The sequence below is a fragment of the Lacerta agilis genome, chromosome 1 (genome assembly GCF_009819535.1).
Source record: "Lacerta agilis isolate rLacAgi1 chromosome 1, rLacAgi1.pri, whole genome shotgun sequence".
Taxonomy (NCBI): domain Eukaryota; kingdom Metazoa; phylum Chordata; class Lepidosauria; order Squamata; family Lacertidae; genus Lacerta; species Lacerta agilis.
The window spans coordinates 128,301,201-128,318,893 of NC_046312.1; the positions used below are offsets into that span (position 1 = coordinate 128,301,201).

General features: G+C 42.6%; 1 protein-coding gene across 6 annotated transcripts in view; it reads right to left on the minus strand.

Moving 5' to 3' along the window:
• Nucleotides 1-17,693, minus strand: part of ERBB4 (erb-b2 receptor tyrosine kinase 4) — an 828,249-nt gene that overhangs the window by 180,008 nt on the left and 630,548 nt on the right. For all 6 annotated transcript variants that reach the window (XM_033170891.1, XM_033170926.1, XM_033170900.1 and 3 more), the window contains exons 13-15: nt 11,912-12,044; nt 4,962-5,055; nt 3,886-4,040 (exon numbers count right to left, since the gene is read on the minus strand). In XM_033170891.1, the coding sequence (XP_033026782.1) occupies nt 3,886-4,040; nt 4,962-5,055; nt 11,912-12,044 (382 nt within the window). The remainder of the gene's footprint in view (nt 1-3,885; nt 4,041-4,961; nt 5,056-11,911; nt 12,045-17,693) is intronic.

Here is a 17,693-nt window from a genome sequence, read left to right on the forward strand (position 1 = left end):
AGCAATTTTTTTTCCTGGTGCTGCTCGTATGCTCAACAGACTGCAGAAATTTAGTAAGTTATTCTCTCCTCCACTCCCCACATCATAGAAATAAAGGAGGGAGAGAAAAATTCACCAGCTAAATACCTACATGTCAAGCTGTAGTTAAGGCATAGGAGCAGAACCAGTAAAATCTTTAGGAGCCTACCTATATAAATGGATAAAAAAAAACTTTGCATAGCACTATCACTATATGAAGCATTCCCACTGCTTTCCACAATGGAATAATAAAAGATTATTATTATTATTATTATTATTATTATTATTATTATTATTATTATTATATTTAATAATAAAAGATTATTATTTCATGTCCTGCATGAAATCACATAATCTCCTCTCTCATAGCAAGTGAAGAGCAGACCAAGCGTTTTCACTTCATTCCACATCTTAGCTAAGCTACCTGGAGCAGTTTGCAATGTCACAGTTCCATCTTGAGTTAAAATGTAGTATTTACACGTTACACAAACGTATTCTGTTAATGGAGGACACCATTAGAAATTTTCAACAACTTTCTCTCTCACCCCATATCTGTTCCATTGCTTCGTTCCAATAGTACTCCCAATTTTCTTATTATATAACCCAGATTCTAAAGGGCCAAATGGAAGATGCCTCTACAACAGATTCTGGCAGTGTCTCTGCGATCTTACTTTCATTTCCCTAATGGCTCTGTTGTAATTAGATTTGCAAAAACAGCAAAAGGTCTCATTTTGAATGGCAACAGCTGTTGACATCAACATTTTATTGAATAATTTACTGGTTTAATTTTAGCTGCAAAACAATAAAAGCCTCTTGTGAATGATTATTTTACAGGATGAAGATTTTGCTGTTGTTGCCTCTTGCTTTTGGTTGGGCATACCCAAACTGGCTCACTGCAGAGAAACCATCTTTAACTCAAGTGGCCCATATTAAATGTTCACAGCTCATATTGCTTCAGCTGTTGCAGTGCCAGGTTTCTTTATGATTATGCTAAAGTCTGTATTCTGCATGCTGAACATTGACATTTGAATATGCTCTGATTTAGAGTCTTTGCTACATGTAATGCATATCGTGTAAAAAATAAGCAAGGCTCTGACTGTAGATCATTTTCCTCCAAAGATGGGTAGAGAAAGCTGGCTGGGACCATAGAGCTGCTGGTCCCATTTATCAGTTGTTTTCTATGTTCATTTTGTTGTTGTTTAGTCGTGTCCGACTCTTTGTGACCCCATGGACCAGAGCACGCCAGGCACTCCTGTCTTCCACTCCATCCTGCAGTTTGGTCTGACTCATGTTAGTAGCTTCGAGAACACTGTCCAACCATCTTGTCCTCTGTCGTCCCCTCCTCTTTGTGCCCTCCATCTTTCCCAACATCAGGGTCTTTTCCAGGGAGTCTTCTCTTCTCAAAGTATTGGAGCCTCAGCTTCAGGATATGTCCTTCCAGTGAGCACTCAGGGCTGATTTCCTTAAGAATGGATAGGTTTGATCTTCTTGCAGTCCATGGGACTCTCAAGAGTCTCCTCCAGCACCATAATTCAAAAGCATCAATTCTTCGGCGATCAGTCTTCTTTATGGTCCAGCTCTCACTTCCATACATCACTACTGGGAAAACCGTAGCTTGAACTATACGGACCTTTGTCAGCAAGGTGATGTCTCTGCTTTTTAGGATGCTGTCTAGGTTTGTCATTGCTTTGTTCATTGTTTCTTCATAGCCCTCTCCTTTAGAGACCAATTTTCTCTAGGGACTGGGAGGGAGAGGAAGAGGGAAAATGAGCTGATGAGAAGGATAGGGAAAATGGAAGGGATGGCCATGATTCTGCTATCCCCTCAAGCTTCCTCTCCCTTGTCTCTAGGGAAGTCTTCATAATTCATGTCAGTCTGAAGATGGAGGTGTCTTAACTCAAGTTATGTTCAGGAAGACCCTGAATCAAGTCAATTTACTACGTATAATGCTAAGCACTGAATGAGCTATTTATATAGCAGGTAGTGTTCTGCCACAGACCAATGTTGCTTTCTGGATATCCCAGATATCACTATGGGCAGATGCTGCTAAAAAGGGTGAAAGATTATGCAGTGAAATATGGGTCAATCAGCAAGCCCAGTCTGCTTGATCTGGGCCACCTTGCTTGTGCATGTATGTGTGTCTTCAATGGTTCATTCAGAAAGTAATATTACAGTTCTTCAGCCACAAGCACTATCCTTCGAAAAGCATCCGATTGAAGTCTTCTGGAAGCAGGTCCTTTATTTTTAACAATGTCCCATGACATGCTCAGCAAACATTACCAATTGAATTATGGTACTCAGAACCAAAGGAGAAAGCTCATAAATAAATATGAATGTGAGTTTCTGTATTTGTATTGGGGTTGCTTCATCCACAAATGTACACCATTCACAAGGGGCATTCAACAGAAAACAAGAGCCATTTTAATAGGTTTAGAGGAGAAGTGTTAAACACTAGCCACTGGAACATAACAACTGAAGCGGAAATGTAATCACAGATGCCTAAAAGCGAAAGCTTAGAATTTTATGTTGTTTTCCAGATATAGATGGGGATATTTTTCATCAAACAAACTATTTTGGTCACACTTTATTAAATTAGTAGCTGTATAGCTGTGGTATATGAAGGAAAAAATAGTGAATTGATATTCCAGTGAAAGGCGTAATTTTTATACATTTTTATAAAATCTCAAAGGTCAGAGACATTCTAATAAAAACTGACTTCTGCATTTATAATGGCGCTATCAATATACACAGCATTTTACTGATCTCAGGGACCTCATGAGTTGGGTATGTTTAGCCTGGATAAAAGAGGACTGAGAGGAGATATGATCACAGAATCATAGAATCATAGAGTTGGAAGAGACCACCAGGGCCATCCAGTCCAACCCCCTGCCAAGCAGGAAACACCATCAAAGCATTCCTGACAGATGGCTGTCAAGCCTCCGCTTAAAGACCTCCAAAGAAGGAGACTCCACCACACTCCTTGGCAGCGAACAGCTCTCACTGTCAGGAAGTTCTTCCTAATGTTTAGGTGGAATCTTCTTTCTTGTAGTTTGAATCCATTGCTCCGTGTCCGCTTCTCTGGAGCAGCAGAAAACAACCTTTCTCCCTCCTCTATATGACATCCTTTGATATATTTGAACATGGCCATCTTCAAATATATCAAGGAAAATGGAGCAAGCTTGTTTCCTCCTGCTTCAAAGGGTAGGACCTGAACCAATGGCTTCATGTTTTAAAAAAGGAGATTCTGACTATACATCAGGAAGAACTTTCTGACGGTAAGAACTGTTTGACAGTGGAACAGACTCCCACAAGAGGCGATGGACTCTGCCACATTGGAGATTTTTAAGCAGAGTTTGGATAGCCATCTGCCATGGATGCTTCAGTTGAGATCCCCGAATTGCAGGCAGTTGGACTAGATGATCCCTGGGGTCCCTTCCAACTCTACAATTCTATTATTAAAATAAACTATTTTAAAGTATCATTTTGTACACTGGCATGCATGCAACCTACACACATACACACACTCTCTCTCTCTCACTCTATGGTACAACCCAGTCAAAGTCAAGCATGAGCTTCGCATTTCCAGTGAAATCACGGCGTCTCAAAATGCTTAACTTAGAATGTACCGGGCTCTATGTATATATTGCACAAATACCTACAGATTCACACAGACTCATATTGTGAATAAAATCCGATCTACAAATATAAACCCAATCCACAAAATGGAAAATTAAGACAGGCAGGCAAGCGCACATTTCTTATTTTGCAGATATTTTAAAAAATATATAACAACACACATTAGCAATATTTTAAGCAAACATTGGGAAATATGGGGAAATGGCAATTACTGAAAGTATATAAGCTTACCCCTGAGTACAGTTTGGATGACAAGAGTGACATTCACGGTCTTCATCAGCATATTTGAATATGAAGCTGTTTGTCCCTTGTACACCATCAGGGCACTTTTCGACACAATTGGGGCCATCTTTAAAATGGAAGCACTTGGTGCACTGGTCTGCTCCCTGCACGGACAAAAGGAACCAGAGTGTTCAAATCTCTTCCCCACTGTGGAGCTTCCCAAGAGCTACTGAGGAGCACAATTCAAAGTGTTGGTGCTGACCTTTAAAGCCCTAAATGGCCTCGGTCCTGTATACCTGAAGGAGCGTCTCCACCCCCATCGTTCTGCCTGGACACTGAGATCCAGCGCCGAGGGCCTTCTGGCGGTTCCCTCACTGTGAGAAGCAAAGCTACAGGGAACTAGGCAGAGAGCCTTCTCGGTAGTGGCACCCGCCCTGTGGAACGCCCTCCCAGCAGAGGTCAAAGAGATAAATAACTATCTGACATTCAGAAAATACCTGAAGGCAGCCCTGTTTAGGGATGTTTTTAACCTGTGATATTTTAATGTATTTTAATATCTGTTGGAGGCCGCCCAGAGTGGCTGGGGGGACCCAGCCAGATGGGCGGGTACAAATGATAAATTATTTATTATTATTATTATTATTATTATTATTATTATTATTAAAACAAATGTAGTGCCCAATTTTCTTTGAAGCACAAGTTCTCTTAGTTTCTTCATGGGATCAACTGCATTTTTACTTTTATTGCTCATATTGGAGCCCTCGAAAAGCAGCAGGACTGTCGGCTTCCCATGCACTGCTCCCTTCCCCCAATTCAATAATTTGTACTGGATTTTATTTTTCTTTCTTTGAAGGAGATGCAAGCTAACACTCATCCAGCCCTGTTTCCCAACATAACAAAGCAAAACAACAACCCCCCCCCCCAAAAAAAACCCTTAATATAAAACTTAAAACACATTTGTTGTTATGTTTTGGAGTTTACAACTAGCCATTTGGAATAGTTAACCATTATATATATATATGAATAAGGTATATGTAGCAGCTAACTGTTATGGTATAATCCTGCTGCCTCTAGATTGTTCTCACCGGTCCCCGGCAGGTGATCCTCCTGTTGTCCATCTTCTCACACTGAGGGTCGCATTCCACGCAGACAGAACCATTTGCAAACTCCCTGTATTCCCTGTGGAAACAGTAGGAAGGTTAAAGATGCTGGAGGGTCGACACAGTAATTGGTCTGGTTCAATTTCTGATGCAAACATTATTGCTCTGCTAGTGAGGCCACTCATCTTCACCTGAGATTCCTGCATTGCAACCAGATGAGCCTTGGGGTCCCTTCCAACTCTACAATTCTATGAATCTATGATTCTACCAAACCAATCTCTTCTCTGGTTTTATCCAATTTACTTCTCACAAAAAAATATTGGTGGCTTGACGGCTGAGAAGACTGAGAATGAAGATGTGCCCCTGCTTTTTGTTCACAGTTCCTAAAAGCAAGGATACTGAGAGATTTCGTGTAGTGTGTGAAATTCTGTGCATGGAAAAGTGGAGACAGCACCCACCTAAATAAAAAGGCAAGTTTTGCAGATCCTGAAGAGGCTGCTAAAGGCTGTGATGAATTTGATCACTACTGGTCTAAAGTCAGCCAGAATGGTTTCATCCATCTCATGGAACTGTAACTTTGACAACTTTTTTGTTACAGCTTAAACAACACTCACAAGTTATTATTTTCTCTAGGGAAGAAAAAGCCTTATCCAAATGCTATTTACACAGAATTATCTCTGAGCTTCCTCTGAATTCATATATTTGGAACTGCCATCCGTGTTAACATGGTGCTGTGGATGGGAATTGTGTAGGACTATTAACCCCTGCCCTTCCATCCTGAGAACAGTTTCAATGGCTCTGCCTAACACCAGGTGGACCTGGACTGGCCTAACAGTTGCCCATTCAGTTCCCAAACCCCTCTTTGCATACTAGATAGGTTTGTTGCAACGCGAGGGAGACACTGGGACAATGGCTGAAGCAGACTAATATTGTCTCCCCACTCAGTTTCCCATCCCTGGTGAGTGTCCATTAGACGGATAACTCAAATGCTAGGTCTTGGATAGAAGTAGAAGAAGAAGAAGAGTTTGGATTTGATATCCCGCTTTTCACTACCCGAAGGAGTCTCAAAGCGGCTAACATTCTCCTTTCCCTTCCTCCCCCATAACAAACACTCTGTGAGGTGAGTGGGGCTGAGACTTCAGAGAGAAGTGTGACTAGCCCAAGGTCACCCAGCAGCTGCATGTGGAGGAGGGGAGACACAAACCCGGTTCCCCAGATAACAAGTCTACCGCTCTTAACCACTACACCACACTGGCTCCTAGTGGCTCCTAGTCCAAAAAAACCACACACACACACCCATTCTGTTAGAATTCTGCTAGTCTGGAGAAGATATTTGCACAAGTCAGGCACTATGAGCACCAATTATTGGATCATGCCATGATGCAGGGCTGGGGAAACATTGGCCCTCCCAATGTTGTGAGAGCCCACCAGCTCCAGCCAGCTTGGTCTATTAGGTAGGATGGGAGTGCTACTCCAGCAACATCTGAGAAGCCTCAGGTTCCTCTTTGCTGATATAACACTATAAAAAAATCCTTCTAGTAGCACCTTAGAGACCAACTAAGTTTGTTCTTGGTATGAGCTTTCATGTGCATGCACACTTCTTCAGTGCATTCTTCAATTCTGAAGAAGTGTGCATGCACACGAAAGCTCATACCAAGAACAAACTTAGTTGGTCTCTAAGGTGCTACTGGAAGGAATTTTTTATTTTATTTTGTTTTGACTATGGCAGACCAACCTACCTGTAACTGATATAACACTGTTTAGCTTTCACAGTTCACTGCTACTTGTACCACCCTGGCTGCTGGATAGAAGGGGAACTGCAAGCTATTTCAGCCAGTGTCTCATATAATAGATCACAATCCTACTGGCCTGAGAGGATCAATCTGGTGCTACCCAGTATAAAGACTCTTGGGTCTGGATACTTCCTCAGTCTAAGTAATGTCACTGTGGGAAAAGTTAGTTCTCACTATGTGCACTACTGGTCCTCCGTCACCCTTTCTCCAGCTGATGTCTGACCAGTACCTAGCTGGTTTGCAGCCTGTCTCCTGTAACCTGTTTTTGGACAGCCCACCTCAAAGGTTCCTCACTCCTGCAATAATTGGAGCCCCATATACTTGTCCATCTTCTTGTTTTCTGCATTATTTTACCAACCCCAAAATGTTTTCTCTTTTGAACTATGCACTCTGTTGTGCTGGACTGCAACGCACTCAACCCTCAGCCATGGCAATGCAGCTTGCTTTAAGGAATATAGGGGTGGGGATATTTCTGCAACTGCCTGATACAATATTACCTTTCCACACAGCTTAGACAAGAGGAGAAGGCTTGACATATGGAAGAGCCCTAAAGCAGCCCTTCGGATGTTGCTGAACTGCAACTCCCAGCAAGCATGGCCAACGGCCACAGACAATGGGAGTTGTCCTTCACCAACATCATTGGGCCAATGGTTCTCCACACCTGCCCGAAAGGAATTAAATGCACAGCAGTCAGGCGGTTTTCCTTTTCCTTGATTTGTGCTGAAGAGAAGGATAATTGTCCCTAACTCACATTCAGGGTGAGGAAAGAGCTGTGAGTGGAGGGGGATCCTTTCCCCATCCTTTGGACCTGCTGTACCTGGAACTGGGTGTGGAGAATGCCACTGAATGAGCCACACCTGTGGGCAGCCTGAGGAAGCACCATCCGCCTTGGGCCTGCCTATAAAAAGCAAGTCTTGAATGAGAGACTAGGGTGATGCCCACTGTTTCCAGAAATTCTTAATGTTATGAGACTTGTGTGTCAACTGAGAGTTTGTTTAGACCTTGGGTTAGAACCTGCAGGCTGAGAGGGAAGGTGTGTCAAAAGGAAAATGAAATGATATTGATTTTTTAAAAATATATGAGTAACTTTGTATTATGGGATGCAGGTGGCGCTGTGGTCTAAACCACAGAGCCTAGGGCTTGCCGATCGGAAGCTCGGCAGTTCGAATCCCTGCGATGGAGTGAGCTCCCGTTGCTCGGTCCCTGTTCCTGCCAACCTAGCAGTTCGAAAGCATGTCAAAGTGCAAGTAGATAAATAGGTACCGCTCCGGCGGGAAGGTAAACGGCATTTCCGTGTGTTGCTCTGGTTTCGCCAGAAGTGGCTTAGTCATGCTGGCCACATGACCTGGGAAAACTGTCTGCAGACAAACGTCGACTCCCTTGGCCTATAGAGCGAGATGAGTGCCGCAACCCCAGAGTCGTTCACGACTGGACTTAACTGTCAGGGGTCCTTTACCTGGACCCCTGTGTAGATAGACCTTTTAACTTTGTATTAATGTAACATTTTTATAAGTGACTCTGTATTTTTGTAATATTTTGTTTAAGTTGTCTGTTGTTGCTTCAGTTTTCTATACACTGCTTAGAGATATTTTTTTTAATATATTAAGTGGCATAGAAATAAATAATCAACCAACCAATTAGCAAACCACAGATTAAATGAATCATCGGATGATTATCAGTTTTCATCAGTTTTAAGATGAGGGTCTCTCTTCCAACATATTTTCTCAATCACAACAAACCCTATGCGTCACCGCCCACGCGCGCTTGCCTGCTCAGGAAGGCACAAAAGGACTATCATGAATGAGTAATAATAAACACGATGAGATTCCAGACAGTCTGTGAACTGTAATGTTTTGAAGTGCTCATGCAGAGCTCATCTGTTTTTTTCTTCCCCCCAGCACAACAGCAAGATCTGGTGAATGAGCCGAGAGACAGGCAAGAAAAAGAGCTATCTGAATGTAAATCTGTTTTCAGTGTGTACTTTTTGGAGTCAGTGTGTGTGTGGGAATTCTGTGCAAAACTGGAGAAACAGAGCCAACCCACCAATTTCCTACTTTCAGTGCTTAGCCTAAGGCTTGAACTACACTCTGGTGGCAGACTCAGTTCGGTGAGTTGGAGTTCCTACTAAAAGGCTATAAAGTGTGGGATAAATGACAATTTGCAGCAGAGAAGCGGCAGATGGAATGAGGATGCTGAAAGTTGCCCTGTGTAGATAGACAGAAACTTTATTTGCATTAACCACTAGCCATAGCAATAAGATAAAATATATTGGGGACGGAGCTAAATAGCTATACAAAATACCACTTTACCCTTGTGCTCCTGAGCCCCTTGGGCACCCTGCTTTCCTTATGATATGGGAAGCAGATGTCAATAACCTCAGTTACAGGGAAAGCAGCGAAAGGAAGGTGTTGAAGTATTATCTGACTGGCAACACACAGTCGCGCCTCTGTTGTAAAGTATATGCACTATGTTAAAATGCAAGCTCTGTATATTCTCATGGGATGGGAAGCACAAATGGAACCCCAGTTTAATGTTGGAAGAACAATTACTGTATAAGGATGTATGACTTGGCAATGCAATGGCAACAAAATAGTGTTAAGCTGGGGAGGGGGCACCACAGAAGAGCATCATTACCAAGGAGGACAATTATGAAGCATATAATTATAATTTCTTGAAACTCAACTCTTGGATATACATGAGGAGTCTTTATTCTCTGCAGTGTTGTTCTTGTATATCTAGAAGGACACCTTCTAAAATTACACCTAGGTAGATTTTACAAAAAGGTTTTTTTGCTACAGATTTTGAAAAGAAAATCTTTCAGGGAAATTGGCTATGATTACTAGATGCTAATGGGTAATTTGGACTTCTTTCATGCATCCTCTGGATAGAACATCTCTTTTTCAGGCCTCACATCAAAAAGCAGTTTAGTGCATGCTTAATTGAAGCATGTTGACTACTTAAGTTAAATACACTTTCTAAAAATCAGCCCTAAGTAGGGGATATACTTTTTGTGGTGTGGAGGGTTTCAGGATACAGAGGTAAGGGAAAACTGAGTGTCGTCGGACACACACTCTGGACTTTAAAATGGCCAATTTCGAAAAGCTGAAGGAGCTACTGGGTGTGATCCCATGGCCAGAATTACTCAAAGAGAAGGGAGTGCAAGATGGATGGGAGTTTCTAAAAGGAGAAATATTGAAGGCCCAAATGCAGACAATTCCAACAAGAAAGAAAAGTGGGAGGCATCTAAGGAAACTGGCGTGGCTGCATAAGGAGCTTTACAGAGTGAGCTGAGAGTTAAGAAGGGCATGTATAATAAACGGAAGAAAGGGGAAATAATGAAGGAGGAGTATACACGAGTAGCCAACAGTTGCAGGAGGAAAGTCAGGCTGGCTAAAGCTCAGAATGAGCTTAGGCTTGCAAGAGAAGTTGAAAATAATAATTAAAAAAATGTTTCTTTGGCTATGTCCGAAGGAAGAGGAAGAACAAGCAAGTGGTAGGTCCTCTGCGTGGAAAAGATGGAGAAATGCTGTTGAGTGACAAAGAGAAGGGGGAACTACTCAACACCTACTTTGCCTCTGTCTTCACCCAAAAGGTAAGCGGTGCCCAACCTGGTGATAACAGAATAAATGATGTAAGGAGGGAACTGCAGCCCAATATAGGAAAAGAGGTAGTAAGGGAACACCTAGCTACTAGAAATGAAGTCAAAGCTCCAGGGCCTGATGAGCTGCATCTAAGGGTACTAAAGGAGCTTGCAGGTGTAATTTCAGAGCCTTTGTCTTTTATCTTTGAGAATTCTTGGAGAACAGGTGAGGTCCCTGTCCCCTTCAAGAAGAGGAAAAAGGAAGACCCAGGTAACTACTGACTGGTGAGTTTGACATTGATGCCAGGAAAGGTCCTAGAACAGATAATTCAACAGTCGGTCTGTGAGCATTTAGAAAAGGATACTGTGATTACCAAGAACCAGCATGGGTTTCTCAACTTATGTCATGCCAGACCAATCTGATTTCTTTCTTTTTGATGGAATTTCAAATTTGGTGGAATAGGGAAATGCTGTTGTCATAATGTATCTTGATTTCAGTAAGGCTTTGGACAAAGTCCCCTACGATATTCTTGCAAGGAAGCTGGTAAAATTTGGGTTGAACAAAGTAACTATTGGGTGGATTTGTAGCTGGTTGACTGACTGAACCCAAAGAGTACTCATTAATGGTTCCTCGTCACCCTGGGAAAAAAGTGACAAGTGGGGTGCCGCAGGGTTCCCTCCTGGGCCTGTTGTTGTTCAACGTCTTTCATAAATGACTTGGATCACACAATGCTTCTTTAACAAGGGATGGGCAAAACTACAGGGGAATCGCCACTTATGTGGGGTTTCGTTCCTGGCTGCAGAGCACATCATCGGGACATGCATTCTGCCTCAGCTGGCGCCACTCCAATCCTGTTCCACACCCGCTCCATTCTGTCCTGCCCCCTTTCACACTGAAAATGGTGCACATTTCAGTGGGAAGTGTGCATGCTAATTGTGTGTGAGTGGGGGAGACACCTGCATTCATCCAACCACCACAAATGTCCCCTTATTCTGCTTTCCAAATACCAACACTAGATTTTTGGGATCACTTCATAGGCATCCAATTTTTTTTGCTGCTGTTGCTCATCATTTCATAACAAAAGTACTAAGAAGCTATTTCAGATTGTGCTGGGCTCTTGCTTATCAATCCCACACTTATTCCATATAGTTCCAGACTATTGGTTTCAAAAGATTGGCTAGTTATTTTGCTTCATGCCGTGCTCCTCAGTCTCCCAATTCAAAGCTAGTATCAGGTAAGCAAGCCTTCAAATCACAGACTGGGCTAGCAATTTCGCTTCATGCTGGGCTATTTTTCAATATTGTTCCCATTTTATGGGCACATTTGACTAGCTACTAGATATCATGTAAGAGTCCTACATGGTGTCCAGCAATTATTGATTGCCTGCTGTTTGTTTGGGACATTCACCTGCAACAGCAAATTCCTTTGGGAGCAGAAAATCATGAATATTGATAATATTATTTCACATGGGAATCTGAACCTAGCAACATGCTTGTTTAAATTTCAATATAATGAGTGCACTTCTCGGCAAGCACAAAAAATGCAGAGGGGGATGTCTTACCCATCATAAAGATTACAAGCCTTTACGCAGGTCCTTCCCCTGATGAAGTGCTTGCAGGACAGACATTGGTCTGGTCCTGGCCCCCAACATCCATTTCTTGAGCATAAATGGCTGCACACCATGCCCTCTGTAGCTGCAAAATAAAGAGAATAATAACAGTTGAAAATATACTTAACTCCTAAATGCTGAGCATTGTTCCCAAGTGGGAAAAGCTGGTTTCCAGCAACATCACTGCCACCCTCCACTACAGTCGACTCACACCTTACGCACATCTAACATGTGCGCTTTCAACTTGATACAGTTGAAATTGCACAAATTAAATGCATGGAAGGCAGAGAACTTAAAAAGTTATTTCCGTACTGGGTTTTCCCAGAGTCCAGCAAGCAACTCTGAGATCTTAAAAGTAGCCAACGTGCACTCAAGTGCTGCACTGTACTTTTTGCAGGACACCCCACCTTCCAAACCCCCCCACTATATGTGATTCCAGCTTTACAAGCTGTCCCTGGAATGTAACCCACATGTAAAATGCAAGACGACTGTATACGAAAAAAGAAAATGCAGGGTGAAATCTCTCTCTGCAGGGAAGAATCCTTCTGGCTTCAATTTGCAATGACTCTGGACCAGAGCATGGGGTGGTGTGGAATGACCGCCCCTAATAAAGGCCTGTCTTCCTACATCATTGTGTTTCAGGAGAGAATATGAAAATATACCCAATAGACAGACGTCGGGGCAATTACTAAGATAATTACTACAGCTGCTTCTCATTTTCTGTTCAGATTGTGTATTTAGATTCTGCTGTGTGAATTGATATGCAGTATTTTATTGTTTTTATATATTAAGGCCTGAGGTGATGTGTAAATGGAAAGGCAGTTATAAATAAACAAGCAAATAAATCAAATGTCTGTTCTCCCCATCTCCATACATCTCCTCACAGCAACCCTGTGAGGGAGAAGCTAGGCTGAGAGCTGGTCACCTTTCAACCATACTTACCTGGGGTGGTGCAGCTGGTGGCAGCAAGAAGAGAGGGAACAAGGGAGGTCTCTCCCTCCCTCCTTGGGTGCCTGGTACGCTCTGCTCCAACACACTAGACTAGAGTGCTGGTGCCAAGGTCTCAGTAGTCCTTGGGAAATACAGTTCCTCCCAGAGTTACTGCCATGTCAGTAGTCCTCAGGAAAGCTACATTTTCCTGGAGCTACCCGAGCCTGGTACCCTCTTGGTGCCCTGCTAGGCACAAGAGAAGGAAAGGAGAGACTACCATCTCCCCAAAGCTGCTTGCTACTGAACATGCCACCTGCATGAGCCAGGCAAAAGCCCTTCAAGAGAAGGCGGTGGCTGGTGATGGTGGGACAGGAACCAGGGTAGGCACAGAAGTGAGCTGAGCTTCCCCCCAGCAATGTGGCTTCTATCTCCGCCATTCCTATGCAAGCCACAGTGGCTCATCTACTTCAGTGTGGTGTAGTGGTTAAGAGCGGTAGACTTGTAATCTGGGGAACCGGGTTCGTGTCTCCACTCCTCCACATGCAGCTGCTGGGTGACCTTGGGCTAGTCACACTTCTCTGAAGTCTCTCAGCCCCACTCACCTCACAGAGTGTTTGTTGTGGGGGAGGAAGGGAAAGGAGAATGTTAGCCGCTTTGAGACTCCTTCGGGTAGTGAAAAGCGGGATATCAAATCCAAAACTCTTCTTCTATGGATAATAAATACTGTCTGATGAGAAATGTGCTTCCATTAAATAGAAAGATCTGTAAAGGTGACATCACTGGGGCAAGATGGCGCCCCACTGCTCTTGCTCAAATTCCCCTCCACCCCCGCTCAAACTTTTAACATTCCCGAGCACGCTTTGAGATGCAGCATCAGAGGATCACAAAGAAGCACTCTGGGCAACTGGTTTTCACCTCCATCTCAGATCATCGGATAATCACAAGTCCAGGCCACAGCCATTTCCAAAATGGTTGTCAGGGCTCAATGAAGTGAAAAGCAACAACCAGTAAGTTCGGTTTTCCTAATTTACTTGAAATTAAAATTCAATAAAAAAACGAATCAAAAAGGATCTGTAAAAATCAGAGCAGCACACACAGGTGTCATATATGCTACAGAACACACAGGTGTAAAGTCTAGAAACAAGAATTGCACTCTAGAGTCATAACAAGTACACCTAACATTCCAGATGCAAGAGGCAAGAAAATGTTCTCCAAATTTATTTATTTCCTTCTAGTAGTAGTTGTTGCTTGTTGTTGTTGCTGCTGCTGTTCCACCAATGTTCAAGGCATGTTGCAGAGTAGCCAAAAGACAGAGGATAACAGCAAAAAATATGCATTCAATTTATAATGTTTACTTCATAATGTGATTTTAAAGCATGTGCATTTCCTTCATCTTACATTAGCTGGGGCTAACATGATGGGTTGAAGTCCCAAAAGATTTGTTGCAGAAGGTCCCTCCCCCCCCTTTCCTTCTTGTGTTCTCTGTGGTTCTACTTATTCTGCACAATATAATGGAATCTTACGCGTTTAAAAATATCTCTCTGTTGAGAAGTGTTTACTCTGTAGTCCTGGCATCCAGAATGAATGGCTGACTGTGCCTCATTAACAAAAAAATACCGAATATCTGTCATACAAGTGTACTGGGCGCTTAGGCATATTATTACTTTCATATAGCTGTTCCTTCCTCAACTCTCTGCTTCACTCTCTTCTTTCATCACAGAGCTGCAGTCATCAGCACTGGGTTTGTTTTCTCCAAATGCCCCATTTGAACTATACAGCACCCCCTGCCTAATAGCATTAAAAAAATATATATGTTCTTATTGTGTTTCAGAAGAACACTCATGCCTGGGGACTGGGGTGCCGGATCTCGGGATTTGTCTCGCACTGTTCGGATTTCAGCCTCCTCAATATTTCCAGGAGGAGTCCAGTATCAAGATGGCATAAGAGAGAAGCAAGGGGGTGGGAGTGATTTCCCCCCCCAAAGGGTCCATCTTCCCTATTCCAAAGTTGAAACAACCATCACCTCCACTCCTTTTGTGGCATGTTCTTCCAGCCTTAACTCCAACCTTAACACCCACCTCTCCCGAGAGAGAAAGTGACTGAAAGGTAGACACCAAAAGAGGACAACAAGGGTGCCCGGAAGCATAAATAGAAGCACAGGCCTAAGTTCTTTTAGAATGTGGTGTCTTTAAGCTACCGCATATTGTTATATTATGCATATATACAACCTGAGCATAAGATGTAGGGGTTCACTGCATTGCTTCTCCCCCAGCCCCAGCCTCTGTATTTCAGCTGCCCAGACTGCTTCCTGCTTCTAGCTTTTGGCTCTCAAACACCACTCTGACTGACCTGGTCAGCCCACTTGACAAGGCCAATCCACATTCCTGATGGCAAAACAAGGGTCTGGGGGAACTTTGGCTGTTGCTTGTCTGATACCCTCAAGAGCTACTGACAGTCAGTGAAGACAATACTGAGCTAGATGGACAATGGCATGTTTCATCATAAGGCAGGTTCTTATGTTCCTCGTGTTCCAAAGCCGGTCTTTGCAAAATTACTTCAGGTGATTCAGTTGACAACTACGATATACAGGTGAAACTCGAAAAATTAGAATATTGTGGAAAAGTCCATTTATGTAAGCAATTGTTTTCATTAGCTACTGGAGTTTAATATAGGAGATAGACTCATGACATGCAAAGCGAGATATGTCAAGCCTTTGTTTGTTATAATTGTGATGATTATGGCGTACAGCTGATGAAAACCCCAAAGTTGAAATTGTTAATTTGGGGTTCTCATCAGCTGTACGCCATAATCATCACAATTATAACAAACCAAGGCTTGACATATCTCGCTTTGCATGTCATGAGTCTATCTCATATATTAGTTTCAGCTTTTAAGTTGAATTACTGAAAGAAATGAACCTAATTTTGCGAGTTTCACCTGTAGTCCAAGACGATGAAGAATTCATGGGACACAGAGAGAAATAAGTAGCTTTGAGATACAATTATCACCCAGATCATTCCATGTAAATTACAAATGATATAATTATTTATTATTATTATTTTTATGAACACCTAGGGTCAGATCAAGTTAAAGGCAAATTAGGCAATTGCTCTGGGCATTATATTACCTGGAGAAACCCCAAAACTCTCTTGCCTCCTTTTCTAAGGAGTTTTTAAAGCTCCTCCTGGAAATTTGACAAGGTAATGAACTTTCTCCAACAAAGACAAAAGAAGTCCCTCTACATATATAAAGGACATAAACATGAGAATAATCTCTCATTCTTGGCTTGTCAGTCTCTTTTATTAAAGGAAAGTTCCACAACAATATTACTCAGTAAATTAAACAAGTAGGAATAAAGACAATTGGGCCACAAAGGTTTGTAAACATAATTGACTGAAGGTGTTTATGAACAAGCTGCACCTTTGCAAAATAGAACTGGCAAAGCGCTACAAAGCACTTAGGTACTGTTCAGTTCTTCCCTATTCACAGTAGTCTATTATTTCCAGTAATGGAGGAGTAGGAGCTGCAACATCTTCCTGGCTCATTGCCTTATTCTGTCTGGAGTTGGGGTCATCTCTCTCACTACACAAAAACAAGCTACGTGTATTTTATTTACAACAGCACAGAGACTATAAGCTAGACCCAGCAAAAACCAAGAGTTTGCTCTGCAGCTTGTGGGTCAGTTTTTAAAAGTTCTCAATGCCAAATGTTAGCTTTAGACTTTCAGCCAATGAGGCAACACCATCCATAGGCAACACCTCTGCTCAGGTACAGGTATTCTGTGTTTTGATGGTGCGCCCTGTCGCCAGCACCAAGCCAATGCTAAATAGCAGTCATGAAAGAAATTACCAAGTTTTCTTTCTTTAAAAGAAGGGGATCCTGGTAATGGTTTCTGATATTACCCGTTCCTCGTTATCTAAGTATACTGAGGTCTAACTGAAAGTTAAAGATATTGATGACAAATCTTTCTCCATAGTTTCAGTTCGCTTCCGTCCTCTCAGCTTTGCAATTATAATGGATTTGTGGGGGGTGGTAAGGGAGGAGAATCCACAATTCAGTAGTGAGCATACGCTTCCGGCGCATAAGGTTTCAGGTTCATGCTCTGGATTCTGGAACTTTCAATCAGAGTATCTCATGTATACAGAGAAGCAGACACGGGGCAATGGATTCAAACTACAAGAAAGAAGATTGCACCTAAACATTAGGAAGAACTTCCCGACAGTAAGAGCTGTTGCCATGGAGTGTGGTGGAGTCTCCTTCTTTGGAGGTCTTTAAGCGGAGGCTTGACAGCCATCTGTCAGGAATGTTTTGATGGTGTTTCCTGCTTGGCAGGGGGTTGGACTGGATGGCCCTTGTGGTCTCTTCCAACTTTAGGATTCTATGATTCTATGAAACTGAGGATAGGGTGGGTGGAATCACACCAGAGAAGGGTGGGCATATGTCCAGTTTTAGAATGGATAAATCCTATATGTAAATAATGGTTTAAATAAATAACATTCAAAGGGCGGCCAGGGGCAAGTCCTCTACTTGAAGGAGTCCTCTGACTGAAGGGTCTGCTTGGTCCATGTTCAGTTTAAAGATCAAAACAAACAAACAAACAAACAAACAAACAAACAAAAACACCAACCACTGTTAAAAGGGAGAACAGTGGGGCAGGCAGTAAAGTTGCCCATGAACAGTTAGCACACCAACTCTCAGCATCCAGAAACATCATAACCAGACACTGGAAAGACCTGTCAGGAGTAAACATGGACCAATGGTACCAAGTAGTATGGGAAACAGCTCTTTTAGAAAAACTAACCAG